The sequence below is a fragment of the Rattus norvegicus genome, chromosome 10 (assembly GCF_036323735.1).
Source record: "Rattus norvegicus strain BN/NHsdMcwi chromosome 10, GRCr8, whole genome shotgun sequence".
In the NCBI taxonomy this organism is placed as follows: domain Eukaryota; kingdom Metazoa; phylum Chordata; class Mammalia; order Rodentia; family Muridae; genus Rattus; species Rattus norvegicus.
In genome coordinates this window covers 1,394,874-1,416,704 of record NC_086028.1, presented here as the reverse complement: position 1 = coordinate 1,416,704, position 21,831 = coordinate 1,394,874, and the positions used below count along the sequence as shown (strand labels likewise).

Here is a 21,831-nt window from a genome sequence, read left to right as displayed (position 1 = left end):
GCCGCCATAGTCACGGTGTCTCTTCACAGCAATAGAAACCCTACCTAAGACAGAAGTTGCTAAGCAGAATAAAGGGAGTGGTGACCTCAGGGCAAGACCCTCACCCACCTAAACTTCCACTTTGTGAAAAGAAACTAAAAAGTAAAAAGGAATTAAAATAAAATTTACAGACAGGCATTAATCCCAGCACTCAGAAGGCAGAGGCTGGTTGATCTTTGAGTTTGAGGTTAGCTTGGTCAACAGAGTGAGTCGCAGAAAGCTAGGCTTAGGAAGAAAGAAATCACTGAAAACAGAAAGCTGGTGAAAATGTAACTGAATAAGGGGACCATTTTCCAGGCCCAGGAAACAGCAGAATTTGGCAGCTTTGGTCACATGGTTCTTACTTAGACTCAAGGATAGAAGAAAGTTATTGCCAAGACTAAGGAACACAACTAAAGTCAAGCATATGTCAGGAGTGTCTCTGCATGAAGGAATAAAAATGCCATGGTGTGAAGCTGACACCTGGATTATGTGGAGACCCCAAAATATTGGAGATGCCAAAGCCATGAGATACTTTCTGAGGAAACCTGCTAAGAGTGGGTGGAACCAGCCCAAGAGAAAGAAGTGTACTGCAGTCAACAAAGCAGAAAGAAGTTTGAGATCTGAAGAACATTTTGACATCAGACACGGAGATGCGGAGTTTTGAGTTTGGACAGCTGGTTTTCAGTCTTGCTTTGGTGCAGTATTTCCTCATTATATCCTATTCTCCCATTTGGAAGAGTAAGGTATAATCTGTGCCACTGTATGTTAGAAGTGTGCGATCTGCCTTTTAGCTTGATTTTCCAGATTACAGTTAAAAGAGATTGCCATGAATATCAGAGACTTTAAACAGTGGAGTGTTGAGATTGTGAAAGACTTTGGGGACTTTTGAAGTTGGAGTAAATGCATTTTGCATTATGATATGGCTGCAAGTCTATGGCGGGCAGGGAGTAGAATGTAGTGGTTTGAATAAAAATGGCCCCTATATATGTCCTTGTTGGAATAAGTATGCCCTTGTCAGAAACAGGTGTGTCAACTAAGGGTAGACTTCGAGGTTTCAGAATCTCAAGCCAGGTCCAACGTCTATCTTCCTGCTGCCCAGGGATTCAGATGTAGAACTCTCAGCTACCTCTCTCTAGCACCATGTCTGCCTGCATGCAACCATAACGACAACAGACTAAACCTCTGAAGCTGTAAGTCAGCCCCAATTCAATGTTTTCCTTTAGAAGATCTGCCATTGTCAAGGTATCTCTTCACAGCAAGAAAACCCTAACCATGACAGGAACTTAAGTCTAAATTTGTTTTAAAAAGTTGTTAAAAAAATGTTAGGTTCATTTCCAGTCTAAACAGCACAATCTGCTTTTCTTTCCCTGGTGAGAAGCTCCTTAAGGGTGAGCATGGCAGCTTTTTTGCCTGAAATTTACCAATCACTAGTGCATCAACAGAACAATAAAAGGAACTTACTTCTTTTCATAGATGTCTATAAATTTAAAGAGAGGCAAACAACAGGCAGGAGCATCCTGAAGAATAGACATTGTTTCTGTACTGTGGGACAAAATCCATGAGTTAAAGTGCAGGCCACTCCCATATATTACAAAGTATAATTTTTAAAGATTCATAAAATTAACATAATGTCAACAAAGTAAACTTACTAGTTTCTGTATGTTACAGTTTACTTTTCAGAAAAGTTAAAAGGAAAATCAAAAGGATTTTTGGGACAAGCCATGAAAAATGATAAATTCATTCCCTGGGATTCCCTGGGACTCAGAAACAGCATGTCACATATCTGTGTAGCAGAAAATCATGGGCTATCCTAAGGACAGGGGACACAAACACTGTACTTTTAACTCAAAGCAAAGGAAGAATAGCTTGAATTATCTCTTGCCATATGTGGATTATGTGTTAGATGGATGGGACCGGAATTTCTACAGGTGAGTAGACATGTAACTGGACAAAGTATCATCTTCATTACCCTTTACAAAAAATGGTACTAAAAATACTCAAAGACAAACAAAAAGTGAACCCATTAAGGTGATTAGCCAGGAGCCACAGAATTAGTGGTTTTTCTCCATTTCTCTTCTTTCCCCAAACACTGCAAAAACCTGAGTATTATTTTTATTCTAAGAAACAACAACAAACAAAAAATACCCACAACTTTAAGTACTAGCCAAGTACAAATCACAGAGAAGACCCCTGATCTTCCCAAACTCAGGGTGAATCTTATTTCACTCGCTCCCCAGAGCAGCACGAGGACCTGCTATATTACGAGTTGCAAAATCCTTCACTGACTCGGTCAGCAGAAAGACTCTGCACAGGAATTCTGAGGCAGACTGTGGTACACTTTTCAGGATTCTGTGCTTTATTCTAGAGGTCTGCGAGTCTTAGAACCTGTTCTGGGTGTGCAGCATGCTACTTCACTCCCAAGGGCCTGCCAAGTTCAAGCTGTGTTTGGCTTTTGCTTAATGACTGGGAACAAAAGGCAGAGGGCAGATTTCAAACCCCATCAATTCACAATAAACATTACTGAATATAGGAGGAATGGGAATGTGATAAAATATATTTTTATTATTTTCAAACCATCTGAAGGTCAAGTTGTTATGTCCTGAAGTAAATGGCTAGGATGCTGTTTTTTTACCTTAGTAAAGAGAGTGACTTGTTGGCAGCTCCTGTGGAGAGTGACACCAGTATCTTCTTGCTGCCAATTTTGTATCTGTGGAGGCTGTTCACAGCACAGATTGCGTCATGCAGGTTTCTCATCTGCACGATGGCTTTGAGCTGGTAATCAGTATGGGGACTGAGCTCAACACTCTTCACCTACAACAGGACAAAATAAAACACCACTACCAGTATCTACCTAGAGCCTGTCAGCTTCAAAAGTTAAAGTGAACTGTTAGGAAATATGTTAGCAGATGGTTAACACAAGGTTAACTTGTCTGAATGAGATATTGCAAGTGACAAAGTGAAAGTGATCTTCAAAGAAGCTATCCTGGCCAGTCTGCCTTTTTGCTTACATTACCATTCTCAGAGGCAGACTCAGAGTTTCTCCAATGCTGCAAAATATCAGGTCTATAGAAGGGTTTTGTTTGTTTGTTTGTTTTATAAGTAAGCTGGGTATACTGAGATGTAGCCAACATTCTTTTAGACCAGTGGATCTCCACCTGTAGGTCAAGCCCCTTTGGTATTCAAACAACCCTTTCACAGGAGTGTCATATCAGATGTCTTACATATCAGATATTTACATTATGATTCATAACAGTAGCAAAATTAGTTACGAAGAAGTAGCAATGAAATGATTTTAGGGTTGGGAGTCACCACAACATGAGGAGCTGCATTAAAGGATCAGTCTTAAGAAGATTGAGAATCACTGGTTTAGACTTTCTGTATTTCTGCATGTAGCTCTAAAAGCAAGTTCTTTTATCTATGACAGGCACTTCTCATGGCTAGTTTTATTTTCTATGGGGTGATGTCATAAAAACTGTGTTCTATATTTCTCTTTTGGTTTAAGACTTATATTTATATGAGTACACTGAGGCTATCTTCAGACACACCAGAAGAGGGCATCAGATCACATTATGGATGGTTGTGAGCCACCATGAGGTTGCTGAGAATTGAACTCAGGACCTCTGGAAGAGCAGTCAGTGCTCTTAACTGCTGAGTCATCTCTCCAGCCCCCTCTATATTTCTTCTAACACACAGAAGGACATAGAAGTTCAAACCTGCCCAGCCATTCCCATGTCCCAGTTATGGCTATGTGTCCAATTAGGCCCTCTGGCATTGAGCTCTACCAGTTCAATAAAACCAGCAAGGACAGGAAGTGGGGCAACGGGTGGGATTGTACAGCTGGAGAAAGAGCTAAACAGTTAAGAGCTTACACCACTGTCTTTCCCTGGTCTTTCAGAGGACCAGAGTTCAGTCAAAGCATCCATACTGGGCAGCTTAAAACCACCTGAAACTTTGGCTCCAAGAGATCTGACACCTCTAGCCTCCAAGGGCACCCATATATATGTGCACACACCCCACACAAATACATCCATATAACTAATTTAAAACTAAATCTCTTTTAAAAAACAAAAGAGTGAAGCTGAGTATTGTGGATTATGCCTTTCATCATAACAACTGGGAGGTTGAGGCAGAAAGACTCTTACATGTTTGAAGCCAGTCTGAGCTCAGAGTTGAGATTCTGTCTTGAAAATAAAACCCACTCCCAAAATTCCAAACCAATTACCCAAATAACAAGACTTAAGTTACCTGGCCATGCTTGGAGAAGGCTTCTTGGAGGAGCTGCTGTAGCTCCTTCCGGGACAGCCTGTAGTCCACATTGCTGACCTGGATGTCAACACCATTTGCAAATGGGTCTGAGCAGTCAGCAGCGCTACTGGGATTGGCAATGTTGAAAGCAAGTGGCGAGGCGGTGTTCAAAAGGTTTGGAGACATACTCCTGGAGAGAACACATAAGAGATGAACCATTCTATGGTCTGAGGTTCTGTTACTCTCATTTTGTCAGAAGCTACTGATGAAGAGATTTTCCTATTTGATTTTGGAATGTGTTTTACCTTAAACCTATACTGATCTAGGCTTAATGTCTAAAGTACACGTGAACCTCAATAAAAAAATTATTCAATATCAAATGTTATTTCACAGAAATATTTAAAGCAAAAAGGAATAAATGTTCCTTAGGAAGCCTTGCTGAATTGAAATTCTACTCCAAGCATTTTTTTAATCTTACAAATTTAGCCTCTAATGCTTAATTTTAACCTCCTCTGACTGAAGGCAGGCTCTAGTGTCAACCGTTACACCAGAAATTATACATTTCCTTTCTGTAGTACTTTTTAAAAAAATTTTGGAGGGGTTGGGGATTTAGCTCAGTGGTAGAGCGCTTGCCTAGGAAGCGCAAGGCCCTGGGTTCGGTCCCCAGCTCCGAAAAAAAGAACCAAAAAAAAAAAAAAAAAAAAAAACTTTTGGAGACAGAGACTCACTATATAGCTTTTGCTGTCCTGAAATTCACTATGTAGACCAAGCTGGACTCCATCTCCCAGAGATTTAAGATCACTATCTCTCAAACGCTAGGATCAACAATGTGCAAAACTGTACTTGGCTTTTGCAGTGATCTTAACTACAGAAAATGCAGTGTGAGAACAGGTCTTTATAGCAGCCCGTCTGCCAATTCTCACAAAGTGGGTTTCCAGCAGCCTTCTACGAAGTGCCATATTATGAGCAGCCAATGCACATCTCACTTTGGCTTCCCTGAACAAAAACAGTGTAAGGCACTATTTGCCTAGTTGGTTGTATTCCAGGTCTTGATAAGTTACGAAGGCTGGCCTTGAACTGATCAGGCTTGTGAGCCTCTTGCCTCAGCCTCCCAAATTCTGAAAATACAGGCGTGCATACCACAGTTGACCATGAGGACATCCTAATGCTCTTCCCTGTTCACATGGACTCACCTAGCTTTCCAAATGGAGAGGACAACGGAGGAAAGCACTGCCCTGGAATACAGCTATGGCGGCCTGAAGGGGAGGGCCTGGGAATATCAGCTATAGTGGTCTGAAGGGAGGGCTGGCAGTGAGAGTCTCTAACTCAGTGATCTAGAACCTTCCTGTTGCATAGCCATCCCATGGGTGAAAAAGCTGAACTTACCTCGGAGACCAAGACTGAGAGCTGAACAGAGGACTGACTTGCCTTGAGGCGATCAGCTGGCTGAATGCAGATGGGTAGCTTATTTGGAAGACAGTCCCCTCTCTCTTTTTCTTCTGTGCAGGAGAGCTGGCAATGCTCTGGGAACTGAGGTTCTCTTTTCTAGCAGGAGCAAGAATTTAAGAATAATGTCACAGGTCTCCATAATTTCACAGAAGCAACTCCTACAAAAGAAAAACTGGACATACTTTTGACTGCTTCTGTGAAGTGTCTCCCTCACACCTGTGTTTTTCAGTGTGGGCACTGAAGCGGTTGGGCCACTGTTAGGCAGTGTGGCCAGGCTCCCATGGCCTTGCTGATGGTCACGGATTCTATTGCCAGACTTTGGTTCCATTCGGCACAGCTCCTGTCAAGATGCAAGTACAGCAGCCTTAAACCTCGGTACCTCAGATGAGTGAGATTCTACACAGAGTAAAATGACAAGTAAGAGGGTACAGCAGGAGCCAGCAGGCCCAGAGCGCACAGAAAGAAACCAAAGCTGCCATAAGCTTCAGAAAGCGAGAGAGGTCAAAATTACCTGTAAACCTTTAAAGTTTGTGTTTTTTGTAGCAGATCCAGAATTTGCCTGCAACCCTTTCCCAGGCATGGCTTTGGCACTGGGTGACTGTTCACCTGTGTCTTTGATGAGGCACAGTTTTGTGTTCTTGACTTTTTTGGGAGACTTTGCTTTATCAACAACAGCATTCGAACTCTTGGCTTCAAAGCATTCTCTATGCTTTGGAGTAAAGGATACAATGATCCTGTTGCCAAAGACATCTTCATTTTCCATTCGCTTCTGGGCCCGCTCTGCGCTGTCTTGGTTTATAAAGCGGAGAATAGCGCTGCAGCCTGTGATACTTAGCACCTTGCCACCACAGTTATCAGAGAGGCGCCTGAGCCTGTTGCTGATGCTCTTGCCATCTTTATTTGCCGGCAGGTTATAAACATAGAGTAGAGTGTGGCACTGCATGCATAGGAAGAAAAGTGTTAGATCATGTTTAGTCTAAAGTATACATTCAATTTCAAAACCAGAACAAGTGCTATTTCCACTGCAGCTAATACACAAGAGGAAAGAACAGCAACTTTGATGGGAGAGGGTAAACCTATTCAGTGTAATGTCATTCCCAATAATCAGCTAGGCACAGCTATAGTGAGAAATTCCATCTCTATTCAATGTCCAGAAAATGTCAACCTAGACACTGGTGCCTGGGGTGAGGAGGGAACACCAATGACCAGCAGACATCACATGGAAACCATTGCAAACTGAAGGTACAACCAGTGAATATTAAAAATCAATGAAATGTACTTGTTGGTCAATAGCCTATATAACTTTTGTGATTAGAACCCTTCCAGATAACCTGGAATGCATGCCTCAGAAATAAAACAACTCAAATGCTAGGAAAATGAAGATAATTGTGCAGAGACTAAAACTGGGAGCCACAGAAAAATATTCAAGGGCACCAACAGCAAAAGAAAAGGAGATTTGCTTAAAAAAAAAAAAAAGGTTTAGTAAGTTCAACTACATATGGACATAGTACTTTTTAACCTGTCACATGTCTCAAGGAGATATCTGTACTCCTCAATGTTAAGAGTAGGCATCAATACCACTTTCTTGGATGACAAGAAAGACTTTACCTGTGACTTCTAACCCAGACCTACCACAGCTGAGAATGTATGCTCCAAAGCCTCCCTGGATGAGCTACTTTGTAGAAACATGTCTGGTAATAGGCAGACTGCTTAAACAAACCAATGGCCAGCCACGCATGCTATCAGTCTGTGCTCATTTTTGCTTATTTTGGTTTTCGAGACAGACAGGGTTTCTCTGTGGTTGCCCTGGCTGTCCTGAAAGTAGCTCTGTAGACCAGGCTAGCCTCAAGCTCAACAGATCTGTCTGCCTCTGCCTGCTGAGTCCTGGGATTAAAGGCATGCGCTGCCACTACCCAGCTTGTCAATCAGCATTCTAATGGGAGATTCATACCAATATTTTATGTGGTCACAGAAATGCACCCATTTCTGTGCATTTATGATATTAAGTTATGATATTGTATTATGATTGAAGAAAAAAGACATGTGACAATTTTTTTTTAACATTTGGAGAACAACACTAACCTATAAACAGTAGTCCCCTCAAGGTAGGCCGGTGAGGTTCTGTGCTCTAAATGTTGTTTTTGTTTTTATACTGACATTACTTTTGTATTGGGAACTTCCTTTTTACATGGGTTGTGTCAACCAGTCATCAATAAAACCTCACTCTTTCCTGTGACACCTGCAACTCAAAGCCCAGGCAAAGCTAGCACAACTTATTAAAGGGCTGGGCTGAAACACAGGATAGAAAAGCTATGCCATTACCACTGGTGAATGAGAAACCATCCCACATGACTGAATATTTTGGATAATTGGTCTTTTTAAATCATAAGACATCCCACATGGGCAAGCTCTCTGCCAAAATACAACTGATTCAATGGCCATGTACAGTTAGAGAGCACAAGACAGATATAGAAGGCAGGTAATGCAGCTCTGGCCACAGGTCCCCAAATCACAAGTGATTAGAAAAGAGGCTCAAAAGGCTGCAGTAGGCTGTGATGCTATCCCTTGGACTACAATCTGCAACCTCCAACTGGGAATCATCCCTCACATGGTTTTGATTAGGATAGACCCTGGGCTTGCTGGCATCTGGTACTAGCAGGAAACACTAACTTCTACCTCATTCTGTGATGACACTGGATGCCATCCTTCTTGTTTTTGAGATAAGATCTCTTCATGCAGCCCAGGTTAGCCTGGAACTTGTGAGACACTGCTTCTAACTTGTAAATGTTGAGATTATGAGATTATAAGTACATGTCCCAAGTACTGAGTTGGACATGATCTTTTATAAAACACATCTGCAACCATAGTTATTTTATTAAATTATATAGTAAAAATGCATTTAATGTATGGGGTTGTCATTCTCCTGGTGCACCTACATGGAAGTCTTTTTCATCAGTGTTAGAATTTCTTTCTGAGTTATACATGCATTCCCCCAACAGTATACACATGACTCAGCACTGTGTCAATCATCCTTATCCCAAATCAATTCTAGCAGAAATGTTGAGCCTGGGAATGTGTTCACACTCTCCTAATATATGTGCCCTATAACACCCAATGACATGCATGCATGACAAGAAACACACTGAAAAGAAGCAGTTTTTTCAGCTTAGGAAAAAAAATTCCCCGAGATGGGCAATTGCTCTGTTATCTGAAGGCAGACACACAAGTGTGTGAGGTCTTGCCATGTTCTTTACTCATAATGCCTGAAGCAAATGATGCTTCTTCCACTGTCTCATCCATTAGACATAAAGTGCCTCTAGGCTTGGGGACAATGGCAAGTCCTATCTCTGAGTAAAGTTGGCTCTCTAAGCCATTAAAAGAAAACTCATCTGTACCTGTTCAAGACAAGACTTTGTGGTTTTAAAGCTTATTTCAAACTGTAATCAACCTCTCAAAAAAAAACAACACCCCTGGACTTGCCCTTACCAAGCAAGGGCAGTCTCTCAGCCTCCAAAATCTATCACTAGGAAACAACAAAAGCAACAGAAACCCACTCACAGGAATCTTCAGTGGTAACCTGGGGGGTAGATCGGAAATGAACTCTTCAAATCTGATCAGCTGGTTAGCATGATGTAACAAGGCTTCAGAGGCCTGGTTTTTATGTACCAAAATGATGTGGAAACCATGCCGGTGCCTGAGATCACTGAGTTCTAATGCAAAATTAACATCAGCTAAAAGAAAAAAAAACCAAACAAACCAGTATTAGAAACATTCAACCGAGACAGCCCTGGACAGCTAGTGCCATGTCCAAGACAGGCAGGCCTGGCTCAGGGTCAGTCACTCTCCCCTTTTTGAACAGGAGCACATTTTCTCATGGAGAGTTAAACATGACAGGGCAGTCATATTACACACCCAAGACTTGGTTACCTTCTACTATTAACAGGGAGGAGGTATTAACATGTTGGGGAAACACAAATCTGAAAATTATTCATCTTGTACTTTTTAAGTTATAATACTGGGGGTTGGGGATTTGGCTCAGTGGCAGAGTGCTTGCCTAGGAAGCGCAAGGCCCTGGGTTCGGTCCCCAGCTCCGGAAAAAAAAAAAAAAAAAAAAAGTTATAATACTGAGGGAGGGGAAGCACCCACTCTCATATACACACAACATAAAACAAACCATTTTCTTGAATAAACTGGCCCTTCAATAATTCATGGAGAAAACTAAAAATTTAGAGTTTTTCAGTTAAGTGTTCTCTATGTATCCCAGGCCAGCCCTGCATGCTCGATCCTCCTGCCTTAGCCTCCTACACACTGAGATTATAGTGGTAATCCACACCAGGCTGTAGACTCAGTCATTTCTCTAAATAGCTGCAAGCAATCATCACTGCATGCCCCGTGTTCGCATCTTTGTGGTTCTCTGGCTTGTCATTTCTGGTAATTCCCATTGAATCAGTGTGGATAAAACCAACAGATACTTTGACACTTACTTGACACAAGAACCACAGTAGCTGGAGCAGTGTGCGTATTTGCAAACCTTCGCAGGCTCTGACGGAGTTTATCATCAGCAGCATTCTTTGCGGTAGCGTTTATGTGAGCAACAGTTACCTGTGATCATTTATCAAAAGGATCATTGAACAAGAGCTAGGGTCAGAAACTGCCACACATTTGGCCCACAGTTCTTAAAAGCAAAGATCTCACTGTGCAGCCCAGACTAGCCTTAAATTCTTGATCCTCCTGCTTAGCCTCCAGAATACTGGGTTTATGGAAATGCCATAACACCTACCCCTAGTAGATAACACACAAGGAAAGAAGCTCTTCCATTATTATTGTTGGCAATGGGAAGCTTACAACTGGATTTCAACTTCAGAACTAGTTCTCCATATAAAAAGTGGAGAAATTACTGTCATTTCTTTCATTTCTAATTGCTTAAACGTTTTTCTCCCTAGGAAGCACAGGTAGTCAACTTCCATGTCACCAAGCTTTCCATGATATATTTTGTCCACAATCTGCAAGTGGTAAGGTTAGGTGCACCGTGAGTTCCATTTTATCACCGGTCTGTCATCTACTATCTGTAGCCTACAGATCTGGGTTGCATGACAGATGGAAGAGAGAATTACATCCCTGAGGAAGCCAAAAATACTGACTCTTGTTAAGACTTTTTTTTTTCTTCTCTTTTTTCTTTTTTTCGGAGCTGGGGACCGAACCCAGGGCCTTGCACTTGCTAGGCAAGCGCTCTACCACTGAGCTAAATCCCCAACCCCCTCTTGTTAAGACTTAAACAAAGCTGTATCCAAAGCAAAGCACCTCAACCACATATAATTTTCATTTAGATTTGACAGTTTGTGTAAGTATGTATATCATAGGATATATAGTATATATCTGTGTGTTGCATATAAAAGATAGAATTCTATGCAAAATACGAAATGTTAATGGCATTATTTATTCAAAAGTCAAAACATTTGGATTCTATTTTAACTTCTCAGCAGACTTTGAGGTCAGACTGCCTTGATTTGTTTTTAAATATTTATTTTTTATGTATACAGTGTTCTACCTGCATGTTTGCCTACAGACCAGAAGAAGGCACCGGATCCCATTACAGATGGCTGTGAGCCACAATGTGGTTGCTGGGAATGAACTCAGGACCTCTGGAAGAGCAGCCAGTGCTCTTAACCACTGAGCCATCCCTCTAGCCCCAGCCTACCTTGATTTAAATTTTTGTTCTTAATGCTGTACATGATGGTGTGTGCCTTTAATATCAGCACTTAGGAAACAGAAATAGGCAGATCTCTGTGAACTGAAGGCTACGGTCATCTACATACCAACTTCTAGGCCAGAAAGGGTGATCTGCTAAGACTTTTGTCTCTAAATAAATATTCTAATTCTTTCATTTATTGGCAGTACAATCACAAAGAAGTGGTTTACTTCTTAGATCTTCAATTACATCTACAAATACTACATCTATTCTGCATGCCTAGTTAACAGAGCAGGTAAAGCAGACAGCAGACGTGCAGTCGCTACAGTGCATAGTGTCAAGATACAAGCAGCGTTACTGAAAGATCAAATGTTTAAATTTCAGCATTCTAGGAAAAACTGTGTGCAGCTTTCTATCTTTTGAAAACAGCATAAAAAAAAAAAAAATCACTCAACCAAACTGGAATTGGAATTTTAAACACAATTCCCCAAATAATCACAGATACTTTTTCTGCTAACACAGCAAATTAACATTTTAAAAAATTTCATTATTTTAAATTTTGTATGCTTGTGGGTGTTTTGCCTGCATGTATGTCTGTGTACCACATGTGTGCCTGGCATCTACAGAGGCCAGAAGAGGGTGTCGGATGCCTGGGACTGAAGTTACATACAGATGGCTGTTAGCCGCCTTGTGGGTTCTGGGAACTAACTCCAGCCCTCTGGAAGTCAGGGCAGAGAAACTGCTCTGGCCCTCAGCAGTTTACAAAGCTTAAAACAAACAAACAACAACAACAAAAAGCCTTACCTGACAATTATTCAGCTCTTGAATGACTTCCTTGTTCTCTTTACTGATGTCACACACACAGATAAACTCTGCTTCTCTGTGTCCTCTAAAAAACTTCTCACGGATTCTCTGTACAACAGTTGTTGCTGACCGGCCAGAGGGGACTGAGCAGTTTTCAATATCCCAGAAAACACCAATGGGGGGGAGGGTCTCCAGCACCTGTCCAGTGACTGCAACTTCTGGTGACCCTTAAGAAATGTTAGTACTTTGAGTTACACAAAGTGCAAAAGAAACAGCTAAATTACAATAGGTAATTTCCCAACACTCTAAATAACAGAAACATCAAATTATTGCTTGCCGTTAAGTATAAGGATACCAACTTCACTGGCTAACTTAAGGAGCAGCAGTGACATTCCCAGTGACATACTGAGACCACTTCTATTTTCAGTAGCAAGAAACCATCTCCAGCTGGCCCATGGTATCTCTCCAATGATGACCAGAAACTAAGTGGATGCTAAGGTCCCTGGACCTGCTTCCACCTCAGTATAGGCTTGGCTTCCTGTTGGGTAGGGAAGACATTGAAAAGACCAGAAAAGAGAAACTAGCACTGCTTCTCATTTGAAACTACTCTGGTACATTAATGTACATCTGGCTTAACCTTTCAGATATGTTCTCAATAAAATGTCACAGTAACTGCTTTTTAGGGAAATGATTTTGACTGAGAACACTCAGGTTTCAAATACTATTAATAACAGCACTACATCCAGGCAGTGGTGATACACGCCTTTTAATCCTAGCACTTGGGAAGCATAAGCAGGGAGGTCTCTTAAGTTTATCGTCAGCCTGGTCTACAGATCTAGTTCCAGGACAGCCAGGGCTACACTGTCCTGAAAACAAAACAAAACAAAACAACAACAACAATCAAGACACTACTAAATTTTTCTAAACACTAAAAATGTGTAGGAAGCATTAAGAACTGAAGCTGAGTTCAAGCATAATAGCACAAGTCTTTAATCCCAGCACTCAGGAAGCAGAGGCAGGTGGACCTCTTTGAGTTTGGGGCCAGCCTGGTCTATACAGAGCGTTCCAGGACAGTCAGGGCTACAGAGAGACCCTACCCTGTCTCAAAAAACAAAACCAAACATACAACGCAAGTGAGCACTTAATCTAATAGACTCCCCATTTTCCTATACAGATTCTGGTCTCAAACAGCCTCAACCCAACAAAGGCCTATAATCAAAAATATTTTTGCCAAATGAGAAAAAGTAAGTCTCACATATACTTTTAAAACACAAATGCACCCTTAGAATCACAAGGAAGTTTTTAGAGGCAATTAAATACAACATTTGTGTCAAATATTGAAAACAACTCAAATGGAGGCTGTAAAGATGTGTAAGAACACTTGCTGCAGGTTGGAGAGATGGCTCAGTGGTTAAGAGCACCGACTGCTCTTCCAGAGGTCCTTAGTTCAAATCCCAGCAACCACATGGTAGCTCACAACCATCTGCAATGACATCTGATGCCCTCTTCTGGTGTCTGAAGACAGCTACAGTGTTACTTATATTTAATAAATAAACGAATCTTTAAAAAAAACAAAACAAAACAAAACACTTGCTGCTCTTGCAGAGAGCATTTGTTCAGTTCCTAGCATAGACATGGTGACTGATGATCTTCTGTAACTCCACTTCCAGGGGATCCAGTGCCCTCCTTTGGCCTCCAGAAGCAGCAGGTGCATTCAGTAGGTTTACACACATGCATGCAAAACACCGTACACATAAAATAAAAACAAAGCTGGGTTGGGGGGACTTAAATGCACCTTTTAATGCTACACCATTATTTACCAAATTTAGAAGCAGCTTTGCCTAGACTGGTTGCCAACAACGAGGTCTCCTTTTCCATCCCTTTTGTTCCACAGCGATTACACAGAGGAACAGCTCGAGGTGCAGGCTGAGTACTTGGAGGTGGTATATTTGGCCAGATTTTAGCAGCATCAATTATACTATTTCTTGCTGGCTGTTTCAATTAAAAAAAAAAAAAAAAAAAGGAAGATGTTTTCGACACATCAATACTGAACTCATACAACTGAAACATCATTCTAAACTTTTCACCTTCTGACCTGCTGACCTCTGATAAAGCTTATTTTCAAACAGTCTTTATCAGAACAATCAGCTACCAATCCAGTTTCATCTCAAGAAGGAACTTGAAATGATCAGGAACCTGTTCAAATGCTCAACCTGGGACATGTATCTGATGTGAAGGAGAGCTTACACGCACCTCCCATAAATGGCAGAAGAGCTTTTCTTTGAACACTAGTGTGATTGGAGTCAAGTTTCAAGTTCCTCATACTACAAAAAAGACAATGTGTACTTACTTTCCTGCTGAGAAAGGCCCCATGTATAAACTAAACTTAAGTTATAAGAATTCAACTAACCGCATCCTAGAGAAGGGCGAAACAGATCACAGACTGCAAAGCTAAGGTGTCCTGTAGGACATGACTTTCTTATGACCAGAGGCTCTAAAAGCACAGGCTAAACACATCAACTACACTGCTCTTTTTTTTGGAAGGCCTCCCATTTTACCCTTTGCATCTTTCAGCCCCAGAAGCAGCTATCCTGAGGGAGTGTGATCCACATCATGAAGAAATCTTCAACCCAGTGTGCAATAAAGATATGGTAAGATAAAGCCATTTAACAGAACCAAACCTCATCTCCCCCAGATAAAGAATAAAAGATACAGACCTTGTTTAGACAGTCTTCACAGTAAAGTGAGCCTTTTAAACAAACCGGAGGTGCCACATTTAGGTGGAGAGAGTTGGTGCACAAGTGAGGTGTAAGCTCTGAATGGGAAAGGTGCTCTTCCAAATGCCCAGGAGCCTCACTTGGGAAATCAGAGCAGGGGAAATAGCCAGCAGAGGTACAGCCCTGGAGAGTCTGGAACTGATGCAGCTTGTGTACATTACTGCGACATGACTGGAAATGGAACTTCCCACAACACGACAGGTGCTTGCAGGAAGGTAGGTTACTGTCTACACACATGCTGGGGAGGTCACTCGCAAGGCCCACCAAGTTGTTCCTAGCTGAGGCATTCTGCAATGAAGACACGGACTGGAAAGCAAAATCTGACCCTACTTGACACGTGACTGTCCCAGTGCTTGGTGAGTCTAATAGTGAGCCTGTGTGAATCAAGCTCCCAGAACGTCCACTACTGCCACTGCCACCACCAAAAGGCATGGGTGAAGTAGAGGGTTCATTAGGGCAATGAGCACAGCAGCTTACTTTGGGAATAGCTGAGAGCTGTACTTTAGGTTGCTGAAGAGAATGAATATCAGGAAGGGGAACTGCTGGGAAAAATTTAGAGCCAACATGAAGGGGAGATGGTATATCCTTTAACTCCACAGCAGCTTTCTTGTTCTCCATGTACTCTTTCTGAGGAGAGATCAGAACACAGGTGAGTGTTTGGAGCCACTGTGTTTTGTTCTTTCATACACTACTTCATTAAAAAATGGAAAATAACGTTCAACTCTCTTTATACCATTTAGTCATAACTGAAGAAATAGAACAGCATCCAGCTAAGACAAGGGACAACCTTAAGAAAGGTCTGCAGGATGTCAACTAAAGAAAACATACAACTAAACACTATGTTTGTCAGAATCTTGGTGCAGTCAGGCAGAAGGGTCTGTTTTAGCAAGACAGATTAACTATCAGACCTCAGAGACTATATATAAAACTTCTTGCTTCAAAGCACTGTCTAAAGAAGAAAATGGAGATATGCAAACCATGATTTCACAGCCAGCATTCAAGGAAGGTGGTTTATAAGCAGGCGGCTTCCTTTCATTTATTCCTGTAAATGGTGAGTAATAGGTTTTAGTAGGGTTTTCCTTAAAGGAGGAGACTGGTATACCAATCACTATGAATGACACCTGCCATTGCCCAAAAGAGCCCACATGTGCTGCTGATAGCACTGAGGAAACACTGAAGTCTTAATGCAGCTTTTATACTGTGGTCAGTGCAAAGATACAGTGATTAGAACTATCCATTCTCAGTTCAAACTCAGCACCACCAAAAAGGAATGAAATCCTGAACAAAAATGTATTGTCAATCTTTTCTAATTCATAAGAGGGTGACCCAGGGGCAATGGTCACACCTATCTGTAATCCTGGACTTTGGGAGGCCAAGGAAGAAGGATCATTAATTCAAAGCCAACCTGAACTATATAAAGAAAACTTATCTCCAAAGCCACTTAAGAAAGTATAGTTAAATACAATTTATTTTATACTTTTCATTGATTTTACTATGCAAGCTTTGGAACTTGGGACTTTAATAAGGAGTCAAATTCCCAATTTTAATCACCTAAAACCTCTGCCACTCAGAGTAGAATTCTGAGTTGAACAAGTGTGTTCTTAATGAGTGAGTGAGTGTAAACTGGCTGGAGAGATTGTCTAGACCACCTGTACTCATTGTCTATCCAATGTGCCATGTCCTGCACATAGTTACCGTTTGGGAACTAAGAGGCAATGTCTGCTCAGGAAGAGAAAAGCAACCAGAGAATTTCCAAAGCCACGGCTTAGCATCGTTATTTTGGTGTAACCATCCAAGTGTTCTGCTGCAAGGGTTCTCAGTTCCGTTCCCTTCCATCACATAGCCAGACAATATGGTTCAACATTCTTTCATCTTTCTTTTCTTTCATTCTTCCACCCTGTTAAAAATGAGTCAACATCTATGTTACTTCTTTGCACAAGTACCCATTTTATAATGTTAAAGTATGAGACCACAGCTGTGCTCATGGTGCAACAGCTCTCAAAGAGTCAGACCTCAAAGAACAAAGATAGCATGGATATCACAGCTCACTACAGGCTTCTAAAATTTGGTAAGCTTGGTAGATTGTAACTCTATAAATTTGATTTAGAAAAAAAAAAAAAAAACGAACCTATGATCTGAGGCTGGGAGATGGTTGAAAAAAGTATCTGCTATACGAAAATCAGGATCTGAATTCAAATCCCCAGCCCTTTTATAAAAGACAGGCACGCAACTAACTGCAGCACTGAGAAAGAAGCAGCAGCCAGATCTGTAGAATTTAATGGCTACCCTGCCCAGCCAAATCAATCAACTCCAGGTTCAGTGACAGACTCAAAAACTAAAGTGGGGAGGAGCCATTGACAAGGCTCAGTGGTTAAAGTTGACTGCCTCCAAGCCTGACAAACTTAGTTCTATTCCTGAGATCACCATATCGGAGAGAACGGACTCCCACAAGTTGTCCTCTAACTTCCATACTTATGCCATGGCGTGTGTATACACACCACACACACACACACACACACACACACACACACACACACACACACACACACACACAAATGTAATTTTAAAAAACATTAGAGAATAATGAGAAAGATATCCAACAACCACCTTTGGTCTCTACATGAATGTACATATGTGCTTGTGCACCTGCATGCCTGCACATGTGCATACACCCACATGAACATCTCCATACACCACACATACCATTTATGATCTGTATTCCTCATATCCCATAGTTCTTTTCTGTGTGTGTGCAAATGGGGAGATGCTCCCATGTGTGTACAGACCAGAGGTCAGCTTTGGGTGTCTTCAATCTATGATCTTCCTCTCCTTTGTCCTCTTTTTAAGACAGGGTTTCTCAATGAACTTGGAGCTTACCAATTTGGCTAGACTGGCTGGTATAAACCCTTGGGGTCTGCCTGTCTCTATTTTCCCAGCACTGGGATTTCAAGCACATGTTACAACCATACCCAGCTTTTCTGTAGGTAATAAGGATTAAATCCAGGTCCACGTGTTTATGAAATAAGTACTTTACCTACTGAACCAGCTCCCCAGCCACTAGAACTTTTCAAATGCGAATGGACATAGGCATTCTTGAAGGACAGAGTCAAATCATGGACAGTGCACATCTCTAGGTGAGAAGTTCCCTCTTCACTTGGCTGAAATAAGCCTCCAGGCTAAATCAGACTTTGCCTGTAGTTTTTCCTTTTTTATTTTGTTTTGTTTTTGTTTTTGAGACAGTGCTTCTCTGTGTACACTGGCTGCCCTGAAACTCATTATGTAGTTCAGGCTGGCCTCAAAACTCAGAGATCTGTCTGCCTCTGCCTCCCTAGTGCTGGGACTAAAGGTGTGTGGCCCACCACACTCAGCCTATAGTTTTTCTTAACTTTCAGATATTTCTTCCTATAAGTTTGGCTTAGAAAGCAAAGTAGTTACCAGCAGATAGCATCTGATCTTAGTAAACGAACAACCACAGTGTCAACCTTTTTCTATGCCCAATATGAGTACAGAAGGCCAAATTAAATGACCTCTGAGGACTTTGAATTCTATTCTACAAATGAAGCCAACTGATTTTTTTGGTTTGTTTACAATGAAAGAGCATATTATAACCAAACATGGAACAATTAAGGAAGTCACAACCCATAGATGTACTTTACCCTAGATACTCTTGAGTCTTAGTATACCAAAGGCAAAGCCAATGTACACTCTTTGAGCAGGGAGAAAGCTGGTAATGAGAACAACTAACTCTTATTTGTAAGTTCTTGGTGCAACAAACCAGCTCTGACCACTTTCAGTGATTCTTTATCAGAGATTTCATCTGTGCATGTAGAATATAATTTCTTTCCGCTGTATCTCTGGTAAGATGCTTCTGAGATTTTACATCTTCATGATAGGGTGAGTGGAGAATGGTTCACAGTGTATTTCACATATAGTAAATTACAGTCTGCAAGCCAAAGTCAGCCTGCTGTCTGTACGCATGTGTTTGTGTATGTCTATCTCATTTTTCTTGGGCAGGATCAGATTCTATAATCTTGAAGATGGCCTCAAACTTATAACACTCTTCTTCCTGCTTCAGTCTCTCAAATGCTGAGACTATAGGTGTGAAGCATGGCACACCTGTATTTAAGTGACCTGTAAACAAAGAATATATTCTGAATTTCTTAAATTCTTGAGAAAGTGTTCTTAAACATGAAACTTAAACTTTAATATTTGTAGTTTCATTAGGACACAGTTATACTCCTTCATCTAAATACTATCTATGGCTGAGTTGAACTATAGTTAAGACTTGAGTCTTTGACATGTGATCCAGTTGTAAAACCCAATATATTTACTATTTAGGTAGTGTTCTGAAACTAAGTTTCTGTTTGTAGGCTAAGGAATGTATGGAGATTAGTGGCATATGGAAGGTTCTAGGTTCAACCCCAGAGAGGCAGAGAGGGAAAAGGAAAAGAGAAAAGTTTGTTTCCTTGTCTGTACAGCATTATATAGAAAGAGAATTGGAAAATGCATGCACTGTCCATTTTCATCACTATATCCTGTGCTCAGCCCAAAGCTCTTCTGTGGTAATCACAAAGTAATCATTTGTTGAATGAAAGAATTAGCAGAGGAGTAGCCTAGTACAATTGAAAATAGTTTGGAGACAAAGTTTACTATCATTACTTGAATTACAATACCTGTTTTTAATCATTAAATCCAGGTTGTACCAGATGATAGTGGGGCATGCATTTAAGCCCAGTACTGGAGAGTCAGGAGCAGGTGGATATGTTTAAATTGAGACCAACCCAATCGACAGAGCAGAGTTCCAGGACAGTCAAGGATACACAGAGAAACCCTGTCTCAAAATCCAAAACCAACCAACCAACCAACCAACCAACCAAACAAACAAACAAAAACAAACCCCACAAAAATCTAGGTTGTAAATCACCCAACACACTCCAGTTTTAATTAAGAACTTGTCATATTCACAGTGTTCATAATTTCAGCATCTTCGATCTTTTCAAAGCCAAATCCTAAAATGAACTACCATGTCGAACATTTCACTGAGAACCAGAAACTTTTTAAAGCTTCATAGCCTTCAACATTGCACAGGAGGCAAAGGCAGGAGGATACCTGTAAGTTTAAGGGCAGTCAAGTTCCAGGCAGCTGTGGTCACACAGTGAGACTCTGTCGATAGGCAGGCAGGCAGGCATATACAGCGAGATTACTCAGTACAAACAAATATAAGGAAAAACATCAGTGGCCTGCAGCCTAAAATTTTTCAAAATATTCCTAGGAATTCCATTTAAGCAACTGAATCAGTCAGAGGAAGGTCTAATGTGAGAGTCTTTCCTCCTGAAACTCTCAGTCTCTGAGCAACTTAGACACTAGCTGAGAATGCAAAGTGACACTGTACTGCCTGCCTGTTGGCTCTGAAGGCCACCTATCTGTGCAGCTGTGGGCAAGTTATCTTTCTAAACATAAGGTTCATCTCTTGTGAGTCTGATCATCACGACAGCCCCCTTACTTACAGAGTTGTGGTTTGGCGACAAGACATACCTGAGATTGAATTATTTCTCAAATGACCTCCCCTGTGCCACAAACTCCCAGTCCTACGTATTTGCTCGTTTTCTACCTTTTACCTAAAATGACTATTTGGTGATTTATTTTTCTCCTACATTAAGATATAAATTCCACGACAGCATTGATTGTATGTGAATACACGGTATCCCAACCTAGCACCTCCACCGGGCCTCACAAATACCAATAAATGATCCTGAACAAATGAAGAGTTCACTGAAGGTGAAGGAAGATCATTTAGCTGACCATTTCCTTGTATGCAAAACAGAAAGATCCTGGGAAGTCTAAAAGAGACTAGTGTAACTAAAAAGTACCACGTTCAAGCTATAATTACTTGGGGAAGCGGCTGAAATTGAAACTGCATCCAAAGTGGCTGCTAAGAGACCGTCCGCTCAGAAGAGCTGCAAAAACTAAAAACACTAAGGGACTCATCACCACTGTCCTTTTTCTCAACTTCCCAACTTTGCATAGCCTGTGAAGCTTGGTACTGACACCTAGAGGGCCAGGGAACGACCAGGGAGACAAGCGCAAGCTAGGAGCTAAACGCCCCGGAAGAGACCTGGAGAACACTGGAGACCGACTTTTTCGCGCGGCCCCTTCCGCGGGTCCCAGTTCTGGTCCTCCAACACCAGGACCATCAGTCTGGGGGAAAAAGCGCCGCTCCCAGATCAGCTACGTTGCTGGTCAGAGCACCCGGTGCGCCCGAGTGGAGTCCCTGAACTGACAGAAGACTCACCTCAGCCACCAGCTCCTTCTCCGCTTACATTCCGATACCTCCGCCTTCCCCCACCCACCCCCCAGTCCCTTTATTTTGATTCCCGACTCCTCAGCTCCCGCCGCCGCCGCCAAGCGCACCCTCCACTTCCGCTTCCGCGCCGCCCCGCCCCACCCCTGTCGCAAAACCGACACGCTTCTCTACTACTAGCTCCGCCCCTCTCTCCGAATCTCCCTGCCTCCCCTCTTCCTCCACTTCGTACCCTTCCTCAGCTTCTCCTCCTCTGGCCACTCCCTTTCTCCGCCCATTCCTACCCGGTCCCCACTCCACCTGGTCTCTTCCTCCATCAGCCCCGCCCATTCCCCCCGCTCCTCCCATCCCCTTTCTAGCTCCACCCCTCCCTGCGTCTCGGCCAATTTTTTTTTTTTTTCCGTCCTGCCCTGGCTTCGGCGTCTTCTCCGCGCAGGGCATGCAGGGAAGGGGGGGCGGGGCCTCGCGGCCCTGCTGCCTCGTCAGGCTCAGTCCCCTCCCGATAAACCTCAAAATAGGGGGTTATCTGGGGGATCGGTGGCACT

At 42.0% G+C, this 21,831-nt stretch overlaps 1 protein-coding gene and 1 non-coding gene across 9 annotated transcripts in view; one reads left to right on the top strand and one right to left on the bottom strand.

The window, feature by feature from the left end:
• Marf1 (meiosis regulator and mRNA stability factor 1) overlaps positions 1–21,434 on the bottom strand; it is a 44,704-nt gene extending 23,270 nt beyond the window's left edge. Inside the window, exons 1-13 of one of the 8 annotated variants that reach the window (XM_006245854.5) lie at positions 21,278–21,434; positions 16,681–16,882; positions 14,926–15,612; positions 14,029–14,200; positions 12,209–12,435; positions 10,200–10,317; positions 9,274–9,446; positions 6,227–6,652; positions 5,898–6,055; positions 5,695–5,811; positions 4,267–4,456; positions 2,654–2,832; positions 1,483–1,563 (exon numbers count right to left, since the gene is read on the bottom strand). In XM_006245854.5, coding sequence (XP_006245916.1) covers positions 1,483–1,563; positions 2,654–2,832; positions 4,267–4,456; positions 5,695–5,811; positions 5,898–6,055; positions 6,227–6,652; positions 9,274–9,446; positions 10,200–10,317; positions 12,209–12,435; positions 14,029–14,200; positions 14,926–15,612; positions 16,681–16,821 — 2,669 coding nt within the window. In that variant the 5' untranslated portion in view covers positions 16,822–16,882; positions 21,278–21,434. The other 7 variants (XM_006245856.5, XM_063268363.1, XM_063268364.1 and 4 more) reach the window with 7 other exon arrangements.
• A 289-nt stretch (positions 21,435–21,723) lies between these two features.
• On the top strand, positions 21,724–21,800 carry Mir484 (microRNA 484). Its single transcript, NR_032282.1, has one exon. It is a non-coding gene; the product is annotated as a microRNA 484 (primary transcript).
• The last annotated feature ends 31 nt before the right edge of the window (positions 21,801–21,831 follow it).